Source organism: Panthera onca, chromosome D1 (assembly GCF_046562875.1).
Source record: "Panthera onca isolate mPanOnc1 chromosome D1, mPanOnc1 haplotype 2, whole genome shotgun sequence".
Lineage (NCBI taxonomy): Eukaryota > Metazoa > Chordata > Mammalia > Carnivora > Felidae > Panthera > Panthera onca.
Window position 1 is genome coordinate 5,628,014 of NC_138348.1, and position 19,231 is coordinate 5,647,244.

The 19,231-nt window shown below is 61.7% G+C and overlaps 2 protein-coding genes across 7 annotated transcripts in view; one reads left to right on the forward strand and one right to left on the reverse strand.

Moving 5' to 3' along the window:
- The window catches only part of PC (pyruvate carboxylase), a 100,962-nt gene extending 82,154 nt beyond the window's left edge, over window positions 1-18,808 (forward strand). For all 6 annotated transcript variants that reach the window (XM_060607354.3, XM_060607355.3, XM_060607356.3 and 3 more), the window contains 13 exons: window positions 1,459-1,621; window positions 3,909-4,091; window positions 13,921-14,065; window positions 14,420-14,509; window positions 14,599-14,820; window positions 15,307-15,463; window positions 15,976-16,216; window positions 16,367-16,616; window positions 16,820-17,064; window positions 17,151-17,330; window positions 17,405-17,653; window positions 17,958-18,098; window positions 18,181-18,808. In XM_060607354.3, coding sequence (XP_060463337.3) covers window positions 1,459-1,621; window positions 3,909-4,091; window positions 13,921-14,065; window positions 14,420-14,509; window positions 14,599-14,820; window positions 15,307-15,463; window positions 15,976-16,216; window positions 16,367-16,616; window positions 16,820-17,064; window positions 17,151-17,330; window positions 17,405-17,653; window positions 17,958-18,098; window positions 18,181-18,429 — 2,515 coding nt within the window. In that variant the 3' untranslated portion in view covers window positions 18,430-18,808. The remainder of the gene's footprint in view (window positions 1-1,458; window positions 1,622-3,908; window positions 4,092-13,920; window positions 14,066-14,419; window positions 14,510-14,598; window positions 14,821-15,306; window positions 15,464-15,975; window positions 16,217-16,366; window positions 16,617-16,819; window positions 17,065-17,150; window positions 17,331-17,404; window positions 17,654-17,957; window positions 18,099-18,180) is intronic.
- On the reverse strand, window positions 7,039-10,377 carry LRFN4 (leucine rich repeat and fibronectin type III domain containing 4). Its single transcript, XM_060607358.3, has 3 exons — window positions 10,262-10,377; window positions 8,463-9,821; window positions 7,039-7,882 (listed from the first exon to the last, which is right to left on the reverse strand). The coding sequence occupies exons 2-3, from the start codon at window positions 9,809-9,811 to the stop codon at window positions 7,321-7,323; spliced, it is 1,911 nt and encodes a 636-aa protein (XP_060463341.1). The 5' UTR covers window positions 9,812-9,821; window positions 10,262-10,377; the 3' UTR covers window positions 7,039-7,320.
- Window positions 18,809-19,231: the final 423 nt, after the last annotated feature.

The window sequence follows — 19,231 nt, forward strand, 5'->3', positions numbered from 1 at the left end:
GTCTCAGTTTGTATTCCCACAAGCAATGAGTATGGACATTTTAAAAATCTGCCCATTTTATAAACAATTCCGTTGTTTCAAGATACATATTTTGAGCTCTTCAAGTGTTAAGCCCTGGCTTTGGGCCAGTCCATCTCACCCTGGCACTTTCCTGACAGTTTGTTGCTTCCCTGACCTCTGACCCCACCTGACATTGAGGATGCTGTGGGGCACCTGCCTTTGCCCAGCCAGGTGCTCAGAGGCCCCCAGACTCCTTGCTCCCTTGAGGTAAATCCTGAGCTGAGGTGGATGCTCCAGCTTCAGATTCTCGCTCCTTGAGACTTTGCCCAGTTGTGCCACTAAAACTTCTCCTCAGCCTTGAGCCTGCTGCAAGCCTGGTCTGTTAAGGGTGGGGGTCGATGCTTGCCCCGGAGTAGAGGTTTTGTGTCAGACAGACACAGAGCAGGGCACAGGTTCCTTCCAGGTCACTGGCCGCATAGAGCTTGGGCGAGCTGCAGCCTCTCTGACCCTCAGGCTCCTCCTCTGATGGAAATGACAGACTCTCAGAGCGTCATTGTGGAGATCAAGCTTGAAAAGAGCACCCAGCCTTAAGTCCCTGGCGTGTGGACGTGGTGATGCATGGTAATCACCGTCACTACTATGAAGTGCTTTAGTAGGAAATACAAAACACTGAGGAAAATCTGCCAGTGTAGTTTCCAGCCTGTCCTTACCACAAGCTTCAGTGACAATAAATTTAAAACCTTGAGGTTTTTTTTTTTTTTTTTTTTTTAAACAGCTGTTCCTCTTGGATTTGTTGCTGTCCTTAGGAGCATGGCAGTCAGTGAGGCTGAGCTTATAAAATCATGCACATTCGGAGAGTTTTGTACACTAACGTCTCCTTCAGGGCGGGGTCTGGAGCTAAGCCCAGCTGCGACCCTGGTCCTGGAAGGGCGGTGTCCTCACCCCGGCACCTGCCCACCCGCCCACCTGCCCACGCGGACTCTCTCAACAGCTTCAGCAAGCCTGGCCCTCACAACCCTGTTCCCTTGCAAACTGCCCCCCACCTTCGCCACGGTGTAGCACATGCCGCTCTGGGTGCAGCGTCCGAGGCTTCAGATCCAGCTTGAACCGGGGAGGGTTTGGGGGAAGGCAGGAGGACAGAGAGACCCCAGGGAGAAAGGGCCGAGTGTGGGGAGGGGTTGTTTGGTGGGAGTACAAGAGCAGGCAGATGCAAATCTTCCCATTCGCCCCTCTCTAGCTGCCACCTTCTCCTTGTTCAGACTGCACAGGGCCGCCGGTGGGCAGTGGGCGGTGGGCAGTGGGCAGCGGCTGCTGGTCTGGTTGGGAGGAACTGATTGCCCCAGCTGGTGAAGGGGTGGGACAGGGAGGGGTGGGGCGAGGCCGGCCTGGCTGTGGGCACCACCCCCCCGCCCTGTCCATCCCCTGCCTCACGCTCCCCTCCTCCCTGCCCCCCTGCAGTGTGGACCTGGTCCATGCCCAGATCCACGTGGCCGAGGGCCGGAGCCTGCCCGACCTGGGCCTGCGGCAGGAGAACATCCGGATCAACGGCTGTGCCATTCAGTGCCGGGTCACCACTGAGGACCCCGCACGCAGCTTCCAGCCAGACACTGGCCGCATCGAGGTACGCCAGCGCCTGATAGAGCACAGCCTGGTCTCAGTCTGGACGAGAAGACCCTCCTGTGGGCCTGGCCAGGAGGGAAGACCCCCACTTGGGTTGGCTTAGGGCACAGGGGAACCAGGTGCTGTCCAAGAGTCAGGGAGAGCATTCTGGGGGCCGCGGGGACTGTCATGAGTGCAGACTAAGGAGCCAGTGAGTGAACAGGAGGCAGACCAGCTGTGTGGAGCCAAAGGTAGGGTCCCCAGAAACAAAGCCAGGCCCTTGACTTTGGCTTCTTAAAAGAGCCCAGAGACAGAGTGGTGGCCTCTGTCCTGACTTCAGTCTGAGGGAGTGTGATTGGCAGGGCAGGACCCAGGGGTCACCGCAAAGGATCAGGGCCCAGATGTCCCAGTGGTGGGGACCAGCTGAGCAAGGGGCCCATTAAGGCTGAGTGAGGGAGTCGGGAGATGGCGCAGGGCAAGGAGGAGGCAGGCTCGCTCGGGGCTGCCAGGGACTGGGTGGGCGGACGAGGGGGGCCCTGCCGTGCCTCCGCCCGCGGGAATATCTCCTGTACCTCCTCTCTTTTCTCAGCACAGACAGCCCTCCCTTCCGCCACCCTGCCCCCACTCCCAACCTCTGGGCCTGCTTGGGGCAGGAGCCCTCAGACCTGCTGGGGCACCTGTTCCCTGGCCCTCTATCTCACACTGCCTAAGGATACTTCTGGAACCTGCGTGTCAGCAGCGCTGCCACCAGCTCTGCTGGTCTGCTGCCTCCCCATCTGGTCTGAGCCTCCGAGAAAGCAGGACATGTGCAGGAAGCCAGGCTCTGCTCTGGGATCCAGGGAGAAGGCCAGGATGATTTTGAGATGGGTCCTGGGCTTCTGAAAAAGCAGCGATGTGGGGAGGGAAGGAGCTCTCTGGACTTGGAAAGTTGTGGTGTTGGTAGGCTTGAGGCAGGAAACTGCCACTGGAGTCCCATTTCTGGAGCAATCCAAGCCATAGGTGGGGGCGAGCCCTGAGGCTGGAGTGCTGCCCAGCGGGCGGGCCCCCGACTGCCTGCCCTCAGTGGGGAAGGGGCAGCCCTGTGACAGGCCGCTGCCTCCCCCCTCCCCCTCCGAGGCCTGACTCCTCTGAGGCTGGTTCACCACAGAATATTTTTAGCTGACGGTTCCTGCTCACAGCTGAGTGTTCACCCTTAAATATTTTATTAAGTTCCTTTTTATCGAACACAGGCCTGTGTCCCTTAGAAGCGGAAACATGGTGCAATGGGTGTCCCAAGCCCCCTGGGCTGTCCCTCCCACTCCTTCCTCACCCGTGCTCATGGGGGTCCCCTGTCCCAGGTGTCCACTCACCCTGCAGAAACTCCTCCCTGTCCCCATCACGGATGTGCTCGTGTGCACTGGTTACCCCAGACACCCTGAACCTCTGTCCCCCCGGGACCCTGTCTCCGTCTGTTGATTTGAAACCTCCATCCCCCGTGCACGAGTCTGCCTCTGTGACCCGTCCTTCTCTGCCCTGCTTTCCTGTCTGGGCACGCAGGCCCGCACCAGCTTTCCTGCAAACTCACGTACAGTCCTCTCTCCGAGTATTTCCTGTCTGCCTGCCCGGTCCTCTGCCGCCTCTCCCTCTCCCTCCCATTCTCCCCTTTTGGGAGGAAGAGAAACTGACGGGGGAGGGGGGGGCGGGTGGGGGGACACTGAGGCCTTCCCCATCACTTTACTGTATATGTTAAAACAAAAACTCCTTGGCCTGCCTTCTCTCTGTCCCTGGGCTCTTATCCTACAGCGTCCCGGTCAACAGTCTGTATTTCCTTGTTTGTCCGTTCCCTCGCCCAGCAAGCTGGGAGCCCCCTGTGAGCAGGGACTCTCTTTGAGCTGTTCGCCCCAGTGCCTGGCACGTAGTGGGTGCAAACGCCTGTGGGATGAATCTGCAAGGCACGAGGGTTGGTCAGGCAGGCAGGTGGAAGGTCGATGGGATCTGGCCCCTGCCCGCCCGGGGCCCCTCTCTGCGCCCTGCTAGGCTCTGCGTCAGCCCCTGAGCACTGCACATGCGGCCCCCTACCCTCTCCTGCCCCTTCCCCTGCCAGCTCCTCTCAGGGAGAAGGAGGCCATGGCTGTGGCACCCAGAGAAGTCGGTATGCCCCTGGGTTTGCTGACGGGAGTGAGGCAGAACTTCGCAAGCCAGAGTTGGGGCTAACCCGTGGTGCCCTGGTACCAGTCCCAGTGCCCTGCCACACCCATGCTTGCCCAGCCTGGGCTGGGGGCCACATCTTGACTCCCCCTTCCGACACAGGTCCTGACTTCTGCCCGCAGGTGTTCCGGAGCGGAGAGGGCATGGGCATCCGCCTCGATAATGCATCTGCCTTCCAAGGAGCTGTCATCTCCCCGCATTATGATTCCCTGCTGGTCAAAGTCATTGCCCATGGCAAAGACCACCCCACGGCTGCCACCAAGATGAGCAGAGCCCTGGCTGAGTTCCGAGTCCGGGGTGTAAAGGTGAGAGGCTGTGGGCCCTGCCTGCCTTCTGGTCGCTCACAGTCCTTGGCTGCACGTGGACTCTCCTGGTTGCTCTACCATTGCTGGGAGTGGGCCTGGGCACCAGGTTTCTCAGATGCTTAGGGGGGCACTGGCCCTTGCCCACAGGTGAGAGTCTTGCTCTGGGGAGCCCCACACTCGTCCTGCCCCTCTTAGGTGAGATCCCTTGGGGTGTGTGTTCCGTCCACAAATTACAGGCCTCCCTTCTGGAAATTCTGATCCCACAGGTTTGGGTGGGGGCCTCAGAGCCTGCGTTTTGAACGAGCTTTCCAGGTAATTCTTAATCCCAGGACAGCCCTGGGTGAGAGCACTAGCCTGTGTGGATGAGGTCACTTTGCATAAAGTGAGACCCCCGTCTGCCCTCACTCCCCTCTTCCCCTTGCCTGGCACATGCGTCGTGTCGGGTGCTTTAGTAGGGACGGCCGGGAAAGGGAGACTGCAGCGGGAGGCACGAGCAGGGGGCAGAGGGAGACCAGGGTTCCCCCGCCGCAGGGGGCTCATAGCGCAGGTGCCAGGCAAGGACCCGAAATGCTCGTTGGCCTCTTGGTTACCTGTGTCTGTGGCTAGAGATGAAATCACAGCCACGTACCGTCTTGTCCTTGAGGCCAGCGCTGCTGACATGTCTGTGGGCATCCCCCGGGCAGATGCTGCCAGTAGACACTGTGGGAAGAAAGGCTCTGCCCTCAGTGGATCGTGCCGCCCAGTGTGGCTCCTGGGACTCCGGAGGGAGGCACCCGGTGCAGAGGACGCCCTCCCTGGCTTGCCGTGCACGGTGGCGGTGGCAGTCGGGGGGGGGGGGGGGGACATGCTGGGGCCCTGGCTGGCGGCCCCCACGTGTCGCCTTCTCCTCTTGGCTGCCGCCGGGACTGCCTGGGCTCCGGGCTCCACTGGCAGTGTCAGGCCACGTAGGCAGCCCTGTCCTCTCTTGGTGCCCTGTGACAGCCCTCTCAGCTGTGGCAGCAGCCCCGGCGGGTGCGGTAGCCTTTCGAGAAAGCTCCTGGGAGGGGAAGAGGGAGGAAGGGAGACTGTGGGGCCAGTGCTTGGTCAGCTGTTTCCCCTCGGGCCCTCGGCCCACCTCAGAGGGAATGGCCCTGTTGGGGGTCTATGGGAAGCCTCAGGGCTCCTGGTCGGGGGGTGGTTTCCTGCACATGTACAGAGATGCGTTGTGACGTCATGTGTTCAAGCTGCTTCTGAGGGGTCTTGGTTTTCTCAACATGGCGTCCAGGGGCTGCTTTGGGGGCTGGGTGGCCAGCATGACCACACCATGACCCTAGTGTGGGGCCCGGCTATGCCACCCTTCGCCTGCCTGCCCATGTTGCTCTGTGTTGTCCTTATTGGTGACCCTGACTGGCCCTTGGGCCATGGGATCCTCCACCTGTCCCACAGCCTGGCAGGTTCACGAATACCTGCTGCCTTAGAGCTCCCTGGACGAGGGAGACCAGGGCCAGGGGGCTCCCAGGAAGCCCACCAGGAAGGTGGGAAGGCCAGCTGTGGGACACGTGTTTCTAGTTCCTTGGGGCCGCAGGGTCCTCCCCAAATTCACACCCTGGCATGTCTAAAGCCTCCCACGAACCCTGCACCTGCCACCTTGCAGCTCTCCGCTCCTTGTCCCTCTGCCACGGGCCCTTCAGCCTGTGTCATCCCTGCCTTCTCTCCACGGCCCCCAGGAGGGCTCGGGCTCTCCTGTTCTTCTGTTTCCTTTATTTAAACCGGGGTCTCTCCCCGGCCACATCCAGGTATGCGTTCTGGGGCTGGGAGGGCAGGCACACGTGTGTGTCAACACTGTGCAAACCCACAAGTGTGTGAGCTTGGCCAGCACACGTGTGCACACACATCTTCTTGTGCCGGTTCTCCCCAGGTGCCCACTAGAACCACGGCGGGCCGCACACAGAGACACTCGTGCGCCCCTTGGTGTGTGGACCGTGGCTGCCATAGCCCAGGCACCATCACAGGCCCTGGGGTGCCTGTGCCCACCGTCCACAGTGGGGCCCAGGCACCTGCGTGCTCTCGAAGCATTTGGGTGTGCCCCGTGCAGGGTGAAGAACCACAGATCTGCAAGTACTTGGAGCACAGATCCCTCCCAGCTGTGACCGGGAGCCATGATTGTTCGGAGGCTGGCAGGGATCTCGGGCAGAGAGGAGGCAGAGCAGGGCGTGCCCCCCCAGCCCAGGACTGTGGCTTCTTGGAGTGGGGCATAGAAGCAGGGCAGTGGCCCTGTGGGTGTAGGCACCTCTTGGTGTTTGCCCCTCCAGTGTCCAGTGAGGGTTTGACTCAGTCTTTCCGGACAAGCCCAGAGCAAAGCCACGGGGGAGCAGCTGAGAGCTCAGGGCCCATAGCCCTGACAGCACCTTCCAGGAGGTTTTGGGCTGATAGCAGGGCAGTGGAATTCCGAGGCTCTTCTAGTCCCTCTGGGATGATATTTTACAAATCCAGAAGCTGCCCAGGGAGATGGTGAATAAGGCTGTCACTGACGGGAGCCATGGGGGACTTTCTTACAGAGTTAAGAATGTTGCCAGTTCAGGTCTCTTTGCCCTGAAGGGCTGTGCCATGTCCCCCGGGGCCCCTGTTGCCACTGGGTATTGTGACATCCATGCCTCCATGAGGATGTCACGTCTTGTCCGCGTCCTGCCAGGGAGGAGCGTTCTGTCCTTACAGATAGAAGAACAGGGCGCAGAGGGCTCAGGCATAGTCCCCCACCCACCGGCTGTCTAGAGGCTGGCTCTAGAGGCTGGGACAGGAGGCACCAGATCCCAGCACTCCGCTATCAGGCGGACGAGGCTCGGGCCGTTTGGGCCGCCTCCGTGGGGCTGGCAGCCCCAGGCCTGACCCTGTTGTGTCCGTGTGCCTCTACTGGCCCACACGTTCCCCCTCCCCTCAGGAGCCTAGCAGGACAAGACAAGGCTAGCACTGAGGTGTACCCAACAATTTTATTATAAAGAAAAACAAGACTCCTGCTTGGTTGGCGCAGCCCCTGCTTCGGTGGCTGTGAGCACCTGTCAGTGGAACGCAGGTCTGGAGGCCAGAACCAGGGAAAGGGCCCCCTGCCTGGCCAAGCACAGAGGAGGCCTGAGGTACCAAGGGTAAAATCAGGAGGGACTCCCAGGCAGTGCCGACCCAACCAGGCCCGGCAGCTGCCCGCCCCACACCCTCTGCCCCTTCCCCAGCCCGCCCGGGGCCGACTCCCTTCCCATCACACCACACTCTCTTCCAGCTGCTCCGTGCTGCCCCCCACCCCCCGGCACCCTGCCCCGAGCAGCCCCCCATGCACAGAGTGGCTCCGGCGGGCCCAGGCTCCTCCGAGGCGCCTGGCGTAACCGTAGCACCCGCCAGCATCCCCCAGGTCCAGGGAGCAGCTGCGCTGGGGCCGAGGCGGCGGGCTCCGCGGCGGGTGGGCCTTGGGCGTGGGGCTGGGGCCTCCGTTGGTCTGGGATTGGACGTGGCTAAGCTTGAGGGGGAGGCGGCCATTCCCGGCCCCCCGGCCCCGAACCAGCAAGGCCACGGTGAAGACCAGTAAGGCAGCCACCAGCACACCCCCCACGGCCACGGTCAGGGTCCCGCCCAGCACGTGGGCCTGCAGGGCGTGGCACAGGGGCGCAGCCGGTAGCGTGGAGAAACGGGCACAGCCCAGCAGCCGGGTGGCTGTGAGGTCGGAAGGCCCAGCGGCAGGTGACAGGGCCAGCAGGCAGAGGTCATAGTCGGCACCAGGGACTAGGTGCTTCAGCAGGAAGTGGTGGCTGGAGGCCGGGACAATCCTATGGGCAAGGGTGGGTGGTCAGAGCCCAGGTCCGGGCTCTGACCCCAGCCCCCAGCCCCACATGGCCTCAAAGGCCCCTTCACCACCCGCCACCCACCCGCACCGCATGCTCCTGAGTCCCGGCTCTGAACACTCCCCTCCCCTAGGACCACATGGGCCTTGTTTACTGAAGAAGGCAGAGAAACCAAAACAGGCATGCATTTTTGCAATTGGGGACAGTGCAAGGGGACAGACAGGCGTGTGTGCTGATGCACAAGCCGGGGCAAGGCAAGGAGGTGGTGGAGAATCACATCGCCAGAGCCCGAAATAACACATGTGCAGCCCAGGCTTGTGTGCTTGAACAGAGACCAAACCCCGGGAAGCCTGTACCCACTCAGCCACGCCGAGGGACTTCTCTTGGGGCACTCCCTCTCTCCCTGGTGCCTGCCCCTCCCCTCCCTCTGCATCCCCCCCGCACCCCCCCCCCAAGAAGCTTAGGAGGGGTGTGTGAAAGCTGGTGAGTGCTGGAGGGGTGGAGAGGGGCTCAGAGGGCAGCTGGGAGCCAAGCTGGGGCTGTGGGCAGCAAAGCGCATCCTCACCGGTAGATGAGGGTCTCATCTTCACTGCTGTTATACTGGATTTGGAACATCCACACAGGGTCGGCTGGCCGCCCTGGCCCCCAGCTCACCAGCCCTGAGGTTGCAGTCACCTCTGTCACCTGCACAGCTGGCTCAGACTCCAGTGTCCCCTCGCCCTCGGCAGCAGTGCGGGCCGAGGCGGCAATGTCCGAGGGCCCTGGGCGGCCCCCCTCAGCACTGCCGTTCCCGCCGTGGGGCAAGGCCAGCACCCGTAGCTCCACACGGGCTGTGGCCTCCCCGGCAGGGTTGGTGGCAATGCAGGTGTAGCCCCCTGCGTCCCCAGAGCCCGTCACCCCGATCTCCAGGGTCCCGTTGGGGAAAGCCCGGGCTCGGGAGGAGTTGCCAACCAGGCGGTCATCAGGGCCGACCCAGTGCATGGTGGGCGCAGGGTCACCGAGGGCCCGGCATCTCAGAGTGGCCCGCTGGCCCTCCAGCACCCAGAGGCGCTGCGTGTGGCGGGCGATGAGGGGCGGCTCGCAGGAGAACTCGCCCTCGGGCACTGCCCAGAAGTAGCGGCCGGCCAGGCCTGGAGGGGAGGCGCACGTCTCCAGGTCGTCGGGCCGGGCCAGCCTCCGCAGCCACAGCAGCTCGCAGTTGCAGTGCAGGGGGTTCCCGCTGAAGCTCAGCACCAGGGGGGCGGGTGAGGCCTCCGCGTCGCGCCCCCGGGAAAAGAGCGGGTCTGGTGCCAGCGTGGCCAGGCGGTTGGAGGTGAGGTCGAGACGGGAGAGCTGGCTGAGCTGGGCGAAGGCGCCCGGGGGCAGTGCGTCGATGAGGTTGTGGTCCAGGTTGAGCGTGTGCAGGGCAGGCATGGCACCGATGCCGGCCCAGGGCACCTGCCGCAGGTTGTTGTAGGACAAGTCGAGGTCCTCCAGGCTGTCCAGGAAGTCGTCGAAGGCCCCGGGCGAGATTCGGCCCAGCTGGTTGCCACTGAGGATGAGGTGCTGCAGGTTGACGGGGCCCCGCAGGCTGCCGGTGCCCAGCTCAACCAACCTATTCCCGTCCAGATGCAGGGAACGTAGGCTCTCCAGGTCCCCAAAAGCGCGGGCCCCAATGCGGGTGATGGCATTCCGGGAAAGCGTCAGGTCCACCAGCCCTGTCATGTTCCGGAAGTCCGGTGGCCCCAAGGCCTGGATGAAGTTGTCAGCCAGCCGCAGCTCCACGGTGCGGCGGTCCACGTTGGGTGGCACGAACAGCAGGCCTCGGTGGGCACAGAGGGTGCTGAGTGATTCGGACAGGTTCTGGCAGACACAGGGCAGCGGGCAGGCGGCCGCTCCACTGGCCAGCAGCAGCAGCAGGAGTGGCGGGGCCATGGTGAGCGCCCTGTAGGGAAGGGCCACAGCCCAGGCACAGGTGGGGCTGGTGCAGGTGCCCACTGTGCCCCGGGGCCCGGTCCCCAGGGCCAGCTTCTGGAGCCTGGTCTGGGTGGGGATCAGGGTCAGAGGCCCGGAGGGCCCCCCAGGGATGAAAGAAGGCTGGGGCCTGCCAGGCCCCCCACAGCAAAGGTCACATTTCCCAACCAGGTAGGGGGGTCCTGGCCTTGGGGATGAAGTGCAGCATGAGGCAGGAAGCGGAGGTGGGCACTAGAGCAGGGAGGGTCCCGGAACTTCCTTTCTCTGGCGTCTCCAGGAATCGCCAGCCCCCTCCCTCCGCACCATCCCTCTCCCTCCAGGGAAGACACCCCCCCCCCCCCCAAGCCCCTCCCTTGGCCCCGTGCCCCTCCCCGGCCAGCCACTGCTGTTGTGCCCCGCAGCCCCCCTCACCTGGTGTCTGTAGCTTAGGGGGAGCGGGCCGGCCTCCCCGTGGGCCTGGCCAGCCCCCGCCGACTCCAGGCGGCTCTCCCGCGGGGGCGAGGCCAGGGGCTGACCGGCCGCCCGCCGCGCGCTCTCCAGCCCATGGCGCTCGGGCCCGCGGCCCCGGCTCACTCGGTTCCCGGCACCTTTTCCCGGCGGCTCCCGGCGGCTCCCGGCGGCGGCGGCGGCGGCGGCGGCGAAGACAGGCATGCGGGTGCGCGCCGGCGAGCGCGCGCTCCGCGGACACGCACGTGGAGGGCGGACGGGGAGGGGCGCACGGGGATCCACCCGGGCCGGCTGGCTCCCGAGGTCACGGGGACACGCGGCCACTGCAGCGCCCACGGGTGGCTCCCGGTCACGCCCGAGGCTCGGGCCGGCGCGGGCCCGCCGCGCAGTCCCCCGGCGCTGCCGCAGCGCACTCACCCTGGCACGGGCGCGCGCGCCCCCGGCCACCCTGGCGCCCCGGCATCCTGCACCGCACGGGCGCCCGCCGCCGCTGCGCGAACCGTCACTCTGCAGGCAGCCAGACAAAGCGCCAGCTCGCGGGCCCCTTCACCATCTCCCGGAGACGGGAGCCTTTGTCACATGTCGCTGGGCACCCTCCCCAACACACCCACACATGCCCACACACCCACACGTCCCCGCACCCACAGGCAGGGCCGGGCGCAAAGCCGCACTGTTGTTGGGACCCTCACAGACACACGCTGAAGGTCACAACCGTTCTGCATCACCGAGTCACGTGGAGGGTCCCCAACAGGCACGGGGCCGGGAGTGGGGGTGAGGGGCTGGGGCGACACCCCCGGCAGGCCTGCCGCGGGGTGGGGCGGAGAGGGCTCGGCCTCTCGGCTGGCGCCGTGCCCCGCCCCTCCCTCCCTTTCCTGGGCTCCCCGCCCCGCCCGGCATGCTCGGGAGCCAACCGGTCTCCGCCTCCGGCCCGATTGGTCTGCGCCGCGCCGTTTCCCAGCAGGCCGGCGGTGGCACGCTGTTTGAAGCTGTGCGTCAGTGGTCCTCGCCGAGCCGGCAGCCCCTCCTTCCCCCTTCTGCCCCTGCCGGGCCGTTTTCCTGGGAGAGCGGCCCACGGTGAGCTCGTCCCAGCTGAGGAAGGGCTCCCGGTGGGGGAGAGTTTCCGGCCTCCTGCCACCCATAGCCGCGGCTTGAGTGGGAGCACTGAGTGCTCGAACCAGGCTGGGCACTCTGGTCCTTCGGGAAACCAGGCAAGTCACCACTTCCTCCACGTATCTCCTAGTCCTCGGGCTACCCGGGCACCCCCCACGCCTATCCCTTTCCCTTGTCTCCAGACATGGTTCCCCAGGGGGTGGCAGCCACCCCCCCCCCCCCCCCCCGGGAAACACGGAATTCTGATTCTGCCTGGTAAAGTAGGTAACCTTGGGCAAGTTATTGTACACTGACACACTATTCATCTAAGCCGAGGGGGTATTAATTGCATGTACTTCTGTACCTCATAGGGCTGACAGGAGAAAGGATGTAGCCTGTGGGGGGTGTAGCTACCTGGTAACTGGAAGCCCTTCCTACATGTCGCCACTCCCAGGGCCTCAGCCACTGCACTTGTAAAAGGAAGGCACTGGATTCTAGCCCAGGTCAACTGATGCTCTGTGGCATTGGTATTTATGTTCCTCTTTTCCCTTTCAAAAGCGTTTTCATTCCTTCTTGAGTGTACAAGCGTACTAGCATCCATCACAAGCCACTCTGTGCTGGGAGCCGGGGTACATCAGGAACCAGATGGGCCTGGTTCCTGCCCCCCGTGGAGCTCACAGCATAGGGGGTCACATGACGTCTCCCCCAAAATTAAAAGGAGGAGGGGCCTGCAAATGGGAAGTGTAAGGTGGAACAGGGTAGGTCTCTGAGGATCCCTCCCACCCCTATGTGGTTCTAGGTTCTTTAGATGATTTAATCGGTTTTATCTTCTCAAATGCCGTGCTTTGGTCCAGTTGAAATGTCCCCATTCCTTTAGGAGAGACAGGGACTAGCCTCAGACAGACTGATCTGTCACATGAGACAGGCCCAAGGCAATGTTGGCTAGGTCCTGCTCTGCAATTCCTGTGGGGGAGGCACCCTTCCCACCTGAGGCTCCAGGTGATAGGAATGCTAGGTCGGATAGGCAGAATTTCTCAAGAGTAGCAACAGGGCCCAGCAACCCATGCTGGGCCTGGAGTCCCCACTGAAGTTGCCAACAGAGGTCATGAATGGGTGACACAGAGATGCTTTATCTGAAGTGACAGCCATGTGGACACTGGGATTCCACCCATGGGCTGGCAGTCCTGGGACATCTCTCAGTGCTGGCTCCTAGGCCCCAGGTGGCCCCTAGGTTGGACTTGCCCAGCTCCAGCTTCATGTTGTCCCCCAGCAGTTTAATAAGCAGAAATGAGGGCCCTTGTGCACAAAGCATGTGGACCTATACCTCAGCACCCCTGCCCTCAAAACGGTCCCAGGCGTATGAAGAATGGAGACAAGTAAAAGCTGAGGACAAGAGAGGTGTTTTCCGACAGCCGATCCCGCAGAAGCCTACTATAAAGGGGAGGGTCCAGCTCTGTTGTGAGGGCAGGAGGTACAGACGAAGGCCGTCAAGTTCAGACTTCCAGGAAGAGCTTACCGGGCAGGTGTAAAGGGGTGGAGGCGTGAGAGCACAAGGCAAGTTTGGTGTGGCTGGAGGTAGCCAGGACTTGGAAACCTGGCAGAAAGCATGGCCTGGAGACCAGGGGTCACAGAGTCTATTGATGGCCATGGTAGAGCTGTCTCTCCTGACCTGGTGACACAGGGGTGGGTGTTGAGGGTGACGGAGTGCAGGTTTTAGTAACTGGGTGCACAGTGAGGCGTGCAGCAGAAGGCAGAGGAGGACTGGGTGAGGGAAGCCGACTTTGGACTTGATGAACTTGTGTGAGGGCCACACAAGGAGAGGTGCCCAGGAGGGATTTCCGCTTTAGGGTCTTGGCTCTGGAGCTGGAAGCCCAGGATGAGGCCACCCAGGGAGTGTCCTGTATGAGAAGAGGCCCAGTGACAGCTCTGAGAACTCCATCCTGCAGGGGTGAGAGGAGCCCCCAGTGGGGACCGGGGAGGAGAAGGAGAGCAAGAGGTCTTGGAAGCCCAGGGCAAGAATGTCCAGGTGGGAGCTGTTAGCAAGCGAAGGGTGGGAAAGGGCGGGAAAGGGCCCACGGGAGTTAGCCACAAGGATGGCCCTCAGTGAGGATACCAAAGTGTAGCTGTTGGGGTGGTAGAGGAGGGGCTGGCAAAGGTAGGGACATGTTTCAAGAAGCATGGCTGCATATTATGTCATGGTGCTATGAGAAAGGCCTGACCCGTTTTCTAGAGTGTGTGGTGGGAAGGTGCTTTATTTCCAGATCCCTGATGAAGGAGGAGGTGATTCAGCACATGCTCTGGGGTGAGCAAGGGGGGAGGAAGTGGGCTCATCCCCCTAACAGCTTAAGGGACTCTGCCAGAATAGGGGGCTGGTGAGATGGGGAAATGTCATTCCAGAGGGATGAGGCCTCAGACTTCAGCATGGTATTCTGGGGAACTTGGAGAGCTGTGCTGGCCCAGGGTGGCGCCTTCAGCCTCTCCTTTCCCCCTCCGTGCTCCATGGTGATGCCCTCCCACCCACCTCTATTCTGCAGACCAACATCCCCTTCCTGCAGAATGTGCTCAACAACCAGCAGTTCCTGGCCGGCACCGTGGACACCCAGTTCATCGATGAGAACCCGGAGCTATTCCAGCTGCGGCCTGCACAGAACCGGGCCCAGAAGCTGCTGCACTACCTCGGTCTGGCCCCAAGACTGCCCTTCTCTCCTCTCTCAAATGCCTCGCTCCTGGCCCCCTGCCTAGAAGAGCTTCCTAGCATGCCCTGTCCCTGTCCTCATTCTGGTCCTGCACCCTCCCACCTTGCTCACCCTCCGTGCTCCTGATCACAGGGATGCCCCCTTCTCCACCCATGCAGCCCTTAGTAGGTTCCCACTGCCTGGACCCAGGAGGCCTTGGCTTTGGAGAGGACAGGGGTCAACTAGAGGACTTGGGATCCTGGAGGAACCTCTCATCCCCAGGCCCATCTAAATGTTACTCCTGCCCTCAAGACTCTTCCCCAGCCTGTCCTGACCCCACTTCCCACTCTCTCCCTAGGTCATGTCATGGTGAACGGCCCAACCACCCCGATCCCCGTCAAGGCCAGTCCCAGCCCCACAGACCCCATTGTCCCTGCAGTGCCCATAGGTAGGTGAGCTCATTCTACCAACTTGTGGGGGAGACAAAGAGGAGGTTGCTGCCTGAAGGATGGGTGCTAATGCCCAGGTCTGCCCTAGGCCCACCCCCAGCTGGTTTCAGAGACATCCTGCTGCAGGAGGGGCCCGAGGGCTTCGCTAGAGCTGTGCGGAACCACCAGGGGCTGCTGCTGATGGACACGACCTTCCGGGATGCCCACCAGTCACTGCTGGCCACTCGTGTGCGAACCCACGATCTCAAAAAGATTGCTCCCTATGTTGCTCACAACTTCAGCAAACTCTTCAGCATAGAGAACTGGGGAGGTAGGCTGGAGGAGGGCTGGAACGTGGGACTGCGCCTGGAAGGAATTGGGTATCCAGTGTGGCCCCACCACTGGCCACTCCAGGAGAAGCTAAAATGTTAACATTGGGGAAACTAGTGAGAAGCGAACAAGGCACGGTGTTCCATTTGTTCAGCAGTGACTCGTGCCCACTTTGGGCAGGCCTGGTTGCTGGACGTGAGATTGCATAGCTGAGATCCCAGTAGCTCAGGGTCAGAGAGGAGCCACGAGCCTGTTCTAGCATGGAGAACTGGTGGCAGGGTGGTACCCTGTGAAAGGGGGCAAGAGGACACTGATCCTGAGCTACCCTCAGCAGAGGGAAGTCTCCAGGGGTTGGAACAGGAATGTGAAGGATCCTGGAGATGAGTGCGAGGGTGTCCGGGTTAGAGGCTCAGGCTGCAGAGCTGCAGGGTGTGGCGGGGGCCTGGGGAAGTGAGGGGCTGACCTGGGCCTCTTGGTCCCCGTGCAGGAGCCACGTTTGATGTTGCCATGCGCTTCCTGTATGAGTGCCCCTGGCGGCGGCTGCAGGAGCTCCGAGAGCTCATCCCCAACATCCCGTTCCAGATGCTGCTGCGGGGGGCCAACGCCGTGGGCTACACCAACTACCCCGACAATGTGGTCTTCAAGTGAGCCTGGGGTCGGGTGGGCAGACGCCGCACAGCATGGTCCAGTGGGGGCCAGGCCACACTGCAATGGCCTGCGCTTCCCACAGAGAGCTTGACACTTAAGTCTCTCAGTAGCTGTATCCAGCGAGAGCTGCTATCTGGAAATTTCATGAAGTGCAGAATTCTAGTTGAAGAACTGAAGAACTTCTAGCTCATGGGGCAGCAGAAGCCTCAGGACTCCTTGTCCAGTGTTCCTTCTCTCTCAGACCACCACTCTTGCAAAGAATCCCTAGCTGATTCTTCTGACCTGGGCAGACTGAGCTGCACCGTACATGACTAGGGCAGGACAGCACTGCTCCATGCCAGATGCCTCTGAGGGGACCTGCCCAGCCCAGGCTGCCCCAGAGAAGGCCTTGTCCACACTGGGGTGCCCCCACACGGGCTCACCACCCTCCCTGCCCGGTCAGAGCCAGAGCGGGATGTACAGGGGAGAGTGGGATGGGGTTGACCCTTGGGCTCTTCTACCCACTCAGGTTCTGTGAGGTGGCCAAAGAGAACGGCATGGATGTCTTCCGGGTTTTTGACTCCCTCAACTACATGCCCAATCTGCTACTGGGCATGGAGGCAGCCGGCAATGCTGGCGGTGTGGTGGAGGCCGCCATCTCCTACACAGGTGACGTGGCCGACCCCAGCCGCACCAAATACTCACTGCAGTACTACATGGGCCTGGCTGAAGAGTTGGTTCGAGCTGGCACCCACATCTTGTGCATCAAGGTGCCTGGACCCACCTGTCCCAGGAGTCCCCCTGCCCCTTCCCCACCTCTCCCAGCTTCCCCTTCTCCCCCACTATGTCCCCCTCATATCCCCTGCCACATACGTATCACACCCCCTCCTTACCCGACCATGTCTCTCTTCTTGCCCCAGGACATGGCAGGGCTGCTAAAGCCAGTGGCCTGCACCATGCTGGTCAGGTCCCTCAGGGACCGCTTCCCTGACCTCCCGCTGCACATCCACACCCACGACACATCAGGGGCAGGTGTGGCAGCTATGCTGGCCTGTGCCCAGGCTGGGGCCGATGTGGTAGATGTGGCAGCTGATTCCATGTCCGGGATGACTTCACAGCCCAGCATGGGGGCCCTGGTGGCCTGCACCCGAGGGACTCCCATGGACACAGGTAGGAATGGCAGGAGTCCATGGCCATTTCCCTCACAGCCGTGGCCCGTAGTAGTCCCAGTAGAATCTGGCCTGTCCTAGAATCCAGATGATCTTTGCTGGCCTTACCCTCCATCACCCACATCTGAGATGGGACCTGAGCTGGCTCTGGGGTCCTGGGAGGAACACCTGGGAACTTGGCATATTTTCCTGGCCTCCCTGCAGGGGTGCCCCTGGAGCGCGTGTTTGACTACAGTGAGTACTGGGAGGGGGCCCGGGGATTGTATGCGGCCTTTGACTGCACGGCCACCATGAAGTCTGGCAATTCGGATGTGTATGAGAATGAGATCCCAGGGGGCCAGTACACCAACCTGCACTTCCAGGCACACAGCATGGGGCTTGGCTCCAAGTTCAAGGAGGTCAAGAAGGCCTACGTGGAGGCCAACCAGATGCTGGGCGACCTCATCAAGGTGAGCTAGGCCCAGTGATCTCATCCCTGCCTCTGAACCTCCTATAAGGTACCAAGCATCCTAACCCAGGGGGCTTTTCTTCTCAGGTGACACCGTCCTCCAAGATCGTGGGGGACCTGGCCCAGTTCATGGTGCAGAATGGGCTGAGCCGGGCAGAGGCTGAAGCCCAAGCAGAAGAGCTGTCCTTCCCCCGCTCCGTGGTAGAGTTCCTGCAGGGCTACATTGGCATTCCCCACGGGGGGTTCCCTGAGCCCCTTCGCTCTAAGGTAGGAAGGCCCAGTACAGTGTGAGGGTGGGGGTTGGGTACAGGCATTCGGCCTGACCCTGCTTTGCTCCCCAGGTGCTAAAGGACCTGCCAAGGGTCGAGGGGCGGCCCGGAGCCTCCCTCCCTCCACTAGATCTGCAGTTGCTGGAGAAGGAGCTGATAGAGCGGCACGGGGAGGAGGTGACACCAGAGGATGTGCTCTCAGCAGCCATATACCCCGATGTCTTTGCACACTTCAAGGACTTCACAGCTACTTTTGGCCCCCTGGATAGCCTCAATACCCGCCTCTTCCTGCAGGGACCCAAAATTGCAGAGGAGTTTGAGGTCAGTGGCTCTGGCACCTATCTATGCCCCACCCCAGCACCCCTGCCCCTGCATCCCTAAGGACACCAGCACATCTAGAGCTCCAGGCTTTGGCTTGGCTGTCACTTGGCCTCACAAGCTGTACCCAAAAGCACCCTTGAGGAACCAGGAGGTTAGGCCTTTACAAGTGAGGAGCTGAGACCCAGGGCTGGGGGACTTGCCTGGGACAGGGTCAGGGGGCTGTTCTACTGAGACCTGTGTGTTCTATTGCCCGCCCCACCCCCTCCCGCCTCACCAGCTCTGAGCCTGCATGCCCTCCCTACAGGTGGAGCTGGAGCGGGGCAAGACACTGCACATCAAAGCCCTGGCCATAAGTGACCTGAACCGGGCTGGCCAGAGGCAGGTCTTCTTTGAGCTCAATGGACAGCTGCGGTCCATTCTGGTCAAGGACACTCAGGCCATGAAGGTATAGCCCCACTAGGGCCAGCCAGGCGGTGGGAACAGGTAGGGCCTGTGCCTCACCACTCCTCCTTCTGTCCTGTCTGCAGGAGATGCACTTCCACCCCAAGGCTCTGAAGGATGTGAAGGGCCAGATTGGGGCGCCCATGCCTGGGAAGGTGATAGACATCAAGGTAGCAGCTGGGGGCAAGGTGGCCAAGGGCCAGCCCCTGTGTGTGCTCAGCGCCATGAAGATGGAGACTGTAGTGACTTCACCCATGGAGGGCACTGTCCGCAAGGTCCACGTAACCACAGACATGACACTGGAGGGCGATGACCTCATCCTGGAGATTGAGTGATCTTGCCCCAGATTGGCAGCCTGGCCATACCCACCCCAAGCCTTCAATAGACACTGAGCTGCCAGGGCAGGCCCAGGCCAGCCAGTGCCCGAGGGCAGAAAGGCCTAGCCCTGGAGCTCCTGTCCTCAGCTGCTTGTGGCAGGAGACGCACTGCCTGCTGTGGCACATTCCCTTCCTCCAGCCATCTGTCTTTTCCCTGCTGGACAGCTGCTCACATATTCATCTCTTGCCAAATAAGGGTCCTCAACTTGGAGACTACAGGTGGTGGTGTAGGTGGGCCTAAGACCCAGGGGAGCAAATTTAGGGGTCCTACCTCTTGGGGGAAGAGCTAGGCTCCAAGTCCTGAGAACTTTGCTCAATAAAACTGGCTTCCCCTGCCCTTCATGTTGGGTCCTGTGCAGCGCCCCCCCCCCCCCACCCCCCCAGCACTACTCAGCATAGGGGCAGGGCTGCCTCTTGGGACTCCCCATGGCAGGGGCAGGTCAGTTGTATCCTCCTTGGAGGGTAGGGGAGAATAGTAGTGGCCTTGGTTTCAGCCACTAGAGTGCCTATGGTATATACACCCCAAACAGGATTAGCTAGTTGCATGGAGAGCTTGGACAAGGGTGTGTTGTTCTACGCATTTAACACCCATTAACTCAGGGAATCAATCACATTTTGTGGACACAAATGGGAGTCCCAGGAAGGTTAAATAGCTTACCCAGGACCCCAGAGCTAGTAAGAGGCAGAGGAGGGTCCACACCCAAGCTGTCAGTGGAGTTGCTTTGCTTCCAGCCACACTGCTTTACTTCCTAAACTCAGG

Excerpts from the sequence above, each read along its gene's own strand:
- LRFN4 (XM_060607358.3), bottom strand. The coding sequence starts at position 9,811 with ATGGCCCCGCCACTCCTGCTGCTGCTGCTGGCCAGTGGAGCGGCCGCC. Across the intron at positions 7,883-8,462 it reads GATGAGACCCTCATCTACCG|GATTGTCCCGGCCTCCAGCC; the intron begins GTGAGGATGCGC and ends CCTTGCCCATAG.